Raw genomic sequence first — 10,114 nt, 5'->3', positions numbered from 1 at the left:
AAAGGAAAATGAACAAACAGTTTGTGAGAACAGCTGCATCCAAGCTTCTCTGTTTTTTGTTGTGGTAGATGTTCCAACCACATGTGCATGTTGGTTCCGGTGAGTTCCTGTGTGTGTGTGTGTCCCACTGGCTGGCTAATCGCTGCTGCTCTGTACTACACTTACTATATGGTGGTTAATGGCGCTTACCCTCTGGTCCCCACTAACATTAACACTGTTAGCTCTGTCAGCATTGTTGCATAGCACCTAACAGTGCTAACTCTTGATGGGTTAATTGTTGTTGTTTTTTTTGATAGATTTGAAACTTAAGTTTTCATGAAGTAAACTGGCTTGCTTGTGGTTAGCTCTGTCAGCACTGTTGCTGTTGTTAGAACTGTAGTGCTGTTAGCACTGTGTTAGCACTGCTCACTACATCATTTCAGCTCAGCCACTTCCATGTTTGCTTTTGACATCAGAAGTGAGAGTCATGTGCAGGCAATCACACCTGAGACTCTTTAACACAAAAATATGGATAACTTTAAATGTAATTTTTCAATGCTTTGAGCGCCATAAATAAACTCTTTTCACTTCCATTGTATTAAGGTGGCAGGAGTAATTGGACAAACAAACCCCTTTGTAGTCTAGTTTATCCAATATATCCTAATTTGAATTCATAAAACTGATGGCCAAGCAGTTTGAATTGAGCACAGTATTAGTTCAGTTCTTGTTAGTTCAGCTCACATTCCAGCTACATTGGCTAATCTCATTTAGTCCAGTCAGCAGATGGATCAGCTAATTGGGAAAATCTCATTTAAGGCATCATATTTAAACTGCTTTTGCCTGCCTGCCATCACTGCTTCCTCTGCAAACCACTTCGCAACCCACCCCTACCCCAGCTCCTCCTTTTCCAACACATTCTCACTCCGACCTTGTCACATATTGACGTGCTTGGTCATGGACTTTCCACGTCCACATTTGATGTGCAAGGTACCTTGAGTGTATTGGTAGTTGACGCTCTGGGACACTGTCTCAAGTTCTGCCTGTCACATGCATTGTCTTCACACTGTCTCAAGTTCTGCCTGTCACATGCATTGTCTTCTTCCAACATACACTTCCGTTTTCACAGGAAATTTAACGTTTACATACAGTCTCTTTCAAAATAAATGCACTATGTCCATGCAACCCCATGAATTGACTTTTTTTTTTCCTTCAACAACAAACACACATGGTTGGGTTTAGGCAATTAAAAACACGTGGTTAGGTCAAAGCAACAAAAGCAAGTGGTTAGGTTTAGGAAAAAAGAACAGGGATTGGCTTTAGAATCTTACGGGATGTGAACACTGCTCTCTCGGGTGAAGGTTGGTGTTTGTTGGACCCATCCACCACCCCTCCTATGTGCCCCACCTGGACTTTCTCCGCCTTAACTTTTGTCCTTGTCCTGCTGCGTTTCCCCTGACGCTGTTTCTGTTAAACTATGACGGCAACCGGTCGTGTATCATGCAGATATTAAAGGATGCCTTTTTTCGTTGATTTCTGATGTCGCAAGTCACTGCCCAAGCGCTGGATTTCGAAAAAATTCGGAGTGAGACTAGGCTCCCTTTTCATGCTGTGTCTGACTTACCAATGTTGATTGTCATAATGTTGCTCTGTTCTGTGCCTGGATTTTTTTTTGCTGCCATAGGCTTTTCATGTACGCACTTGGAAAGATGGAGAGGTTACAGAACAGAGCCATACCACCAAATATCATACTGCAAATAGAAATAAAGTTTTCTCTTGACTGAAGTGGTCCTGACTGTACTTAAGTTTTAATGAGTCAAACTGACCTGCCTGCAGTACACTGGTATGTTTAGTCCAGGGGTCAGCAACCTTTACTATCAAAGGAGCCATTTTCAGCCAAAAAAGAAAGAACAAAAAATCTGCCTGGAGCTGCAAAACATATTTGAGCCTCATATACGAATCACTGTTAATTTATTATGTTGATCTGTTCTGTACGACATCTATTGCACATCTATTGCACGTCTGTCCATCCTGGAAGAGGGATCCCTCCTCAGTTGCTCTTCCTGAGGTTTCTACCGTTTTTTTCCCCATTAAAGGGTTTTTTTTGGGGAGTTTTTCCTTATCCGCTGTGAGGGTCCTAAGGACAGAGGGATGTTGTATGCTGTAAAGCCCTGTGAGGCAAATTGTGATTTGTGATATTGGGCTTTATAAATAAAACTGATTGATTGATAATAAAGGTAACACCGCCTTTTAAGTCAAATTTAGCCTATCAAAATGACTAATAGAGCTAAATGAAAAACTGGGTGCCAGTAGCTCAGTCCATGGGGACTTGGGTTGGGAACCGGAGGGTCACCTGTTCAAGTCCCTGTCCGGACCAAATATGGAGTGTGGACTGGTGGCTGGAGAGGTGCCCTTGAGCAAGGCACCGAACCCCCCCAACTGCTCGGGGCGCCTGTTCATGGCAGCCCCCTCACTCTGACATCTCTCCACTTTGTGCATGTGTAGGTCCTGTTTGTGCATGTGTGTGTGTGTGTATTTCAGACCTGTGTGTTAATGACAACAGAGTGAAAAAATGTAATTTCCCCACAGGGGGATTAATAAAGTATATAAGAAAAAAAAGAGCATTCATTAATATGTTTTAGCACAAGGTGGCTATTCTGCAGTGGGCTTTTTTTTTTAATTATTATTTGGAACTTCCATTATGCAGCGTTGCAGATGAAAGCAAACAAATTTGTCCATGCACTATTAAATTCTCTATTTTTCCCTGAGACTTCTTCCTTTTTGGATTTGGAATCCACAGCAAGCCTAACTAGAAAGCTTTAAGACTACTTTAGCCATCGCTAGTGATGTTTTTGGAGGAAAAGGCGCCAAGCCACAAATGTACAACACATATTTTAGTTGACAATATGTTAAAACATTCTTTTTTTTTTTTTTTTTTTACATTGGTGCATAAGGTACGCATTTTTACAATTGAAGAATGTAAGAATCACTGTCATCCTACAACAATAAATCTAAATTAAAATGTTAATGTTTTCCATATAATTTTCTGTCAAAGCCACGGGGAGCCACTGGAGAGGAGCTTAAGAGCCACAGCCTTTGAAGCCACAGGTTGCCGACCCCTGGTTTAGACCATAGTTTATAGTTTAGAATAGATAGTTTAGAAGACAGATCATAGTTTGGATTAAAATAAGCGTTTGTTTACGTATATATGTCACGTGATGTTACGTAGTTCAAATAAGACAACATCAGTGGTGTGGTGTAGGGTATACATAGGTATTCTTTGTTTCTGGCCATTTTCAGTTATCACCTATCAGCCAAAAAGCCATTGGAATATATAGGGGAGTATACCCACATTCTCCTCAGTCACCTACCCATCTACCTAGCAATACACCCGCCTCATCAACCACCATTACACCACTGGACACTGCTGATTTTTGGTTTCACACATGACACAAACAGCAGTCTCCTGGGTCAAAGTCCTGTGTTTGTTTGACCTGTCTAACCCGACATCCTACCTACACAGACTTTGTAGCTCTTTATACTACATTGCTTGACTTCCTCCTTTTGGCCCGTCACACTAGAGTTTGCCACCTAACAGTAAATGTAAATATTGTTGGTAAGCTGCTTGTACAAACAACCTACGTGGTCATATTGTGGAGGTGGACATTCTCTTTATATCAGAACTTCTCAGAGATTCACCTCCACTTAACTGTAACAAAAACATGTAAATGTTCAATCACAGTGAAGTATCACTTCACATGTTGCTTCTCCAACAGAGAAGGTGATTTCATAAAGTCAGGGTTCATTACAATTTGAACAGCATCATCTCTCTCCCAGCAGCGTGAAATTAAACAGACATGCATATTACAGAAGCCTGGGAGAAGCTATTCAATTTTCCCCACAGTGGTCGCCATCTGAAGAAATGAATTAAACTGCTGCTAGAATTAGAAATCAAATTATGATCCAGATCCCCGCAGGCCAAGAGGTGGCATGTGGTCAACAGTCGGTATGGGATGGATATGTAGTATGAGTTTTCCCATAATTATGTCAGTGTGGTCCTGTCGTCCTCTGCTCCCACTGTGGCCGAGTATCAGAGTGAGAAACACTCCAAAATGAAGAAAAGAGAGACTCATTTTGACACAAAACACACTGCTCATATCAGTTTCACATGCCTCTAAAGACATAAATAAAGTAAAGTAACTTTGTACACACAACCAGAAACACCAAGTCTTTGACAAGGAGGATAACAAATGCACTTACAGGAACATTTCACTTCAAAATGAGATTTCTGTGATTACCTCCTCACCTTCATGTCTGTAGTAGCACTGTAGCACAGAATGTAGGATTACTCACTGACTGTTGCAGGTAATGAGCCAGGCTTAATGTTTAAAAAAGAGAATACAATGTGCATCAAATTTATTTAATCATCATTTTGTTTGAGCCTAATAATCAGACTGAACTGCCATTTTATTTTTAATTTGCTGGAACCAACTGGATGTGTGGACCTTGTCAACCACTGTTATTCATTCATTCATTCATCTTCTAACCGCTTCATCCTCTTGAGGGTCGCGGGGGGGCTGGAGCCTATCCCAGCTGACATTGGGCGAGAGGCAGGGTACACCCTGGACAGGTCGCCAGACTATCGCAGGGCTGACACATAGAGACAGACAACCATTCATGCACACATTCACACCTACGGACAATTTAGAGTTATCAATTAACCTAATCCCCAATCTGCATGTCTTTGAGTTATCAATTAACCTAATCCCCAATCTGCATGTCTTTGGACAGTGGGAGGAAGCCGGAGTGCCCGGAGAGAACCCAGACTGACACGGGGAGAACATGCAAACTCCGCACAGAAGGGCTCCCTCACCCGGGATCGAACCGGGAACCCTCTTGCTGTGAGGCAACAGTGCTAACTACCACACCACCATGCCGCCCACTGTTAATCATTGATTATAAAATACTTCAATCATGGAGTACTAACAGTGGACACAGGATAGTGTTTTTGAGAACCATGAATTTCAGTCACAGAGAGGTATGATATCTAAGTCCTCAGCTGACACAGAGGTGAGCAGGTAATGACTGCATTTTCATTACAGAGTGAAATATTCAATTACAGTTCACATTACTGTCATTGAAGGTTCCACATTTGTGTGTGATGAAGTCATATCCCGGGAAGCCATTGCTGGAAATTGAAGAGATTCTCATTTAAGCTCTGCAATTAGTCCAAGGTCTCTGTGACTTTGTGAAGGAATTCATATGAAGAAGAAGCTTCAAATACAACCACAAGTATTCTCCACTCTTGTGGACTCAGAGACTCTTCCACTTAGCATGAATTCCTCCCACAATGTTCGGTCCCTAGCCCATGTGCTACAGCTAGGGTTTCTTGTCTGCATATGATTGGCTGGTGGCGGCAGTGGTGCTGGGGATGTCTGGATAAACCAGGAAGCCAGTGAAAGTGATGTACTTGGCATGGTTGCTGTAGGCCCCAAAGCCATCTCTCTGGTGGGAGTAGAGCCACACGGTGTCTCCTGGTTTCAGCAACAACATCAAGCTCTGACTCTGCAGAGCTTTCTCCCCCTGGCTGTCGTCATAGATCATAGCCTGCACCTCCAGATGGTTCTTCATCAGCTTGACGGACAGTGTCTTCTGCGGCAGCTTGCCCACGTTAAAGGAGAAGTAGTATGCTCCAGCAACTCGGCAGGTGAACACCCCCTCCGTCACGTTAAAGTCTTCTCCAATGTTGACAAAAGCCGTGTCGAAGCTAACTGGCTGGTGCTGAGGCATGCCCACTTGGTTGACTCCCACAATGCTCTGGGTGCGCCCCACCGAGAAGGCAGATCTCTGCTCATCCTCTTCATCCTCCTCCTCCTCCTCCTCCTCCTCCTCTTCTTCCTCCCTATGTTGAAGCTCCTTCTCCTGCTCCACTACTGCTGTGTCTCTTGTTCCAGACCTGACTTGCTCTGTGGCCTGGTTGCTATTCACCAGGGGGGTGTTGTCTTGCTGGTGCTGCTGGGAGTTGAAGGCAGTATGGTGTTGGTGATGGTGTGTCTGGAAGCCATAGGTGTCAGGGTAGACGAGGTAACCATTGAAGGTGGTGTAGTGTCCAGTATTGCTGTAGAGTGCATAGCGTGGGTCACCATGGAGACGGAGCCAGACAGTATCACCAAACTCCAGCTGCAGCATGACGCTCTGGCTCTGCACCTGAGGATTGAAGCAGGCTTTATTATCCCTGTTCTACATCAGCACCAAGCATAATCCGATCATGTACCTCACACTCTTCAATCAGGGGAATTTGGTGTGTAATCCCCTCTGTTCTGCTTCCATCCCCTACCCAAACACTAACATACCCCCTGTGTTAGAGAGCCACATTGCACTGTGAGACTGTTGGAGAGCTTTAACATAATCAAAGACCTTTGTAAGCATTTCCTTATTTGCAGTCTTACCAAGAGTTAGATGAGAAGCTCAGCTGGGATCAGGCGACAGTTAGCCTAGCTCAGCACAAAGGCTAAAAGCAGAGGGAAACGGTTAGCCTGGCTCTCCAAGGTTCATTATTAGCCTATCTGCTGGAAGAAATATTCAGATCTTTCACTTCTATTTCAATGGACGTAGCTTTTCTAGGATGTCTAGATCTATGATTACTGTCATCTGACTCCACCCAAATGCACAGACGTGTTTGATTGGATGTCAGTAAGCCAATCACAGTGTTGAGCCATGCCCCCTTTTTGACAAGCATGACCAACTGTGAGGCAAGGAGGAAGCGAAGGCACGCTTTGGTCTATTATTCATATTGTTAAAGTACTTAATTTGTGTTTAAAGAAACATGAGATGTTATATAACTTATACATGTCAAAATATCATGTGAGGGTTTTATAGCTTTTATTTTCAAAAATATCCATCTATTGGAATGGACAGTGGATCTGAATAAGGAAATGCTGTTCTGATTTTATTTTCTAATGATACAATCAGCTTATAATGCATCTTATAGACTAAGCCTATTCAGTTAGCAGCCCGTGGGCCACAAATGGCCCAGAGGCAACCTCCAAGTGGCCCAGCTAGGGATGGGTATGATGAGACCGTAAATGGCCTAGGGCAAAATAATCAAGACCATAGTATTAATGAGCTCCAACATTATCGGCTTTCTTTATTGTTACTTTTTAAAGTTCTGGTTTCATGTATGATCATGCTGCAGCCTCTCTCCTGTTTGTTGGGGTGACCTCCTCCACACAGCACACAAAAAACAGGACAGAGTGAAGTCAGACAACAGTAGAGAGGCCACAGTGTGGATGAAAGGAATATAACTCGAAGATTACCCTAGCTGATGACAACTATGCTTGTGACTGTAGGTAAGCATAATAAAACCTTTGCCAGTAAAAGCTACTACTTTATACGTGTTCAGCACGTAGAGAATGGATTACTCCATATTTGGTGCTCATGTAAGCATTTTAGGCAGTAGGACAGTATATTGATTAAGTCAAAATAGACTACAGTGTGTGTGATCATGGTAATGAAGGAACATGTTACCCAGTGCAACATTGTGGCTCACCAACGTGTTTTTAACAATATTTCAACAATGGAGCTCTATGGTACAAAGGAAGAAGAAATCAGGTTGTAAATGCACACACAGTACTTGTTAGTAGGTACATTCATTGTTAGTTTTGGGCCTTTTTATGGGATATTTTTGATAATAAGAAGAAAACAGAATATTACTAATTCCAGTCTGATAACTTTAATCCCATCCACAAATGCTTTGATTTGCTCAGAGAGGTGAGTGGTGATTCAGAGGTTTTAAACGTACCTTCCTCTCCTCTCCGGAGTTTTCCTCGTACACGATGGCCTGCACCTCGTTTCTGTTCTTCATCAGCATCACTGACAGGTCTTTGTGTGGAAATTTCCCCACTGTAAAGGAGAAGTAGTAGGCCCCAGTGATACGACAGCGGAAAAACCCAGCCTTGGGGTCAAAATCCCCGCCAATGTTGACATAAACAGTATCAAAGGTTACGGTCATCTTGGGCCCGCCCTCCATGCTGTTGGTGCGTGCAACTGAGAAGGCAGAGCGTAGCTCCACATCATCCAGCAGATGGGCGAATCCCCACGCACCCCCGGCATGACTCAAGCACAGCAGGCAAATCAGGACACTCAGTGGGAGCAGCATTGTATCTGCAGAAACATTAAAAAATATACAATTATTTGTCAATATTGGCATAATACTTAACAGTTGGTTTTTGAATTTACAGATTATATACCCAATTACACAGAGTTTTGTATGCGATTTAAAAAACCCCCCAGAAAACTACTGTTAAAATGTTATGTTATTTTCTGTAAATGTCAGAGTTTTTTATTATCCGGTGTACTGTTAACCTGTTTTTATTTTTATAATCCACACTGTAACCTGATTTGGGCATTGTTTATACTGTAGATATTTTACATTTGCAACTAATTGTTATCTTGGACTTTTTATATTTTCTTCTCACTTTCCACTGCAACTGCAGCACAATAATTTCCCTTTGGATAAATAGTTTTATCTTACTAAAGAGATTAAACCTTGCTTTGGTGGATAATGGATATCATATAAAACTTTTATATAGGCCTATTGGTGTCAATGCAGTACACTCAGTTTCTATTCTAATACTAATGTAGCTTTATTCAACAGTTTGACAGTAGAGACAGACAGGAAACATGGGGGAACGACATGCAGCAATTTGTGAGATTCACAAAATTTGGATTTAAATCAGGAACAATCTGATCAAAGAATAAATGAACAAGATAACAAATCTGACCACCCGCTCAAAACCAGCTTTCAGTACTTAACAGTTTCGGTGCTACAGGCACATTTTAATGTGTACCACAAATGGAGGTTGACTACGCTAAAGCCCTGAACATCACACATCATTGTCACTCATTTAAGAGAAGACCAGCCAAAGCTTCCCCTCTAGTTTGTTTGGAGGTGAAACACTTAAACCACACTCACAGACAGATAACACTGACATAATGGAGCAAGCACATATTTCAGCTTCAGAACACTTTATTAGTCCCAAAAGGGCAATTCATTTCTACAGTCGGCCTGTCTATAGCAACAAAAACACAATGCAACAAACAGCCAACATCCACAATCAAGCATCATCACATCAGCAACAACAACAGCAACAACCACAACCAGTGACAGCACAGCAGAGCGGGATGCAAAATAATTCACAGTTCACAATAATTCACGATAAAATAAATCACAGTTCATTCTGCAAATGTGCATTTAGCAGCCTTATGGCAGACGGGAGAAAAGACTTTGCATAGCGGTTTGTTTCCACACCGGCACATAATACCGCCGACCTGAGGGCATGATTACAAACTCACTGGCCAGAGCATGATCAGGGTGGGATAATATCCTGTCTGCTTTCTGCACCACCCGTGTTTTCCAGAGAGAGCAGAGGTCCTTAAGCTGGACTCCAGTAATTTTACAGCACACTCTGATGATGTCATTCAGACACTTCTTGTCTTTCACAGATAGACCACCAAACCAGCATATAAAAGAAAATGTCGAAAGGCTCTCGATAAAAGGTACACAAGATATTTCTGCTGATACTGAAAGAGTTGAGTTTCCTCAGCAGATGGATCCTTTGGTTTGCTCGCTTTACAATGCTGTCAGTGTTTTCACTGAATTTTAGTTGTGAGTCATATACATTGCCCAAGTATTTGTACGTTTGTACTATTGATCATCATTGATCATCTTGTCGATAGCACCATAGGCTCGCTGCGAACAACACTCGACTCTGTAGCTCCTCTTAAAAACAAGTTAACAAAGCAAAGAAAGGTCGCTCCTTGGTATAACTCTCAAACCTGTAAGTTAAAACAAATATCGCGAAAATTTGAAAGGAATTGGCGATTAACCAAACTGGAAGAATCTCGTTTAATCTGGGCAGACAGTCTCAAAACGTATAAGAGGAGCCTCAGCAATGCCAGAGCAAACTATTACTCAGCACTAATAGAAGAAAACAAGAACAACCCCAGGTTTCTTTTCAGCACTGTAGCCAGGCTGACTGAGAGTCAAAGCTCTATTGAGCCTTGTATTCCTTTAGCCCTTAGCAGTAATGATTTTATGAGCTTTTTTAATGACAAAATTCTAACTATTAGAGGCAAA

The 10,114-nt window shown here is 42.2% G+C and overlaps 1 protein-coding gene across 2 annotated transcripts in view; it reads right to left on the bottom strand.

The window, feature by feature from the left end:
- Window positions 1–1,054: 1,054 nt before the first annotated feature.
- Window positions 1,055–10,114, bottom strand: part of c1qtnf4 (C1q and TNF related 4) — a 28,948-nt gene continuing 19,888 nt past the window's right edge. Inside the window, exons 1-4 of one of the 2 annotated variants that reach the window (XM_050041318.1) lie at window positions 9,331–9,619; window positions 7,778–8,139; window positions 4,738–6,183; window positions 1,055–4,698 (exon numbers count right to left, since the gene is read on the bottom strand). In XM_050041318.1, the coding sequence (XP_049897275.1) occupies window positions 5,356–6,183; window positions 7,778–8,134 (1,185 nt within the window). In that variant the 5' untranslated portion in view covers window positions 8,135–8,139; window positions 9,331–9,619 and the 3' untranslated portion in view covers window positions 1,055–4,698; window positions 4,738–5,355. Of the gene's footprint in view, window positions 4,699–4,737; window positions 6,184–7,777; window positions 8,140–9,330; window positions 9,620–10,114 lie in introns of those variants that run through there. The other variant, XM_050041326.1, reaches the window with a different exon arrangement.

The sequence above is a fragment of the Epinephelus moara genome, chromosome 1, assembly GCF_006386435.1.
Source record: "Epinephelus moara isolate mb chromosome 1, YSFRI_EMoa_1.0, whole genome shotgun sequence".
Classification (NCBI taxonomy): Eukaryota; Metazoa; Chordata; class Actinopteri; order Perciformes; family Serranidae; genus Epinephelus; species Epinephelus moara.
The sequence above is the reverse complement of the archived record's forward strand: the minus strand, read 5'-3'. Positions and strand labels throughout refer to the sequence as shown.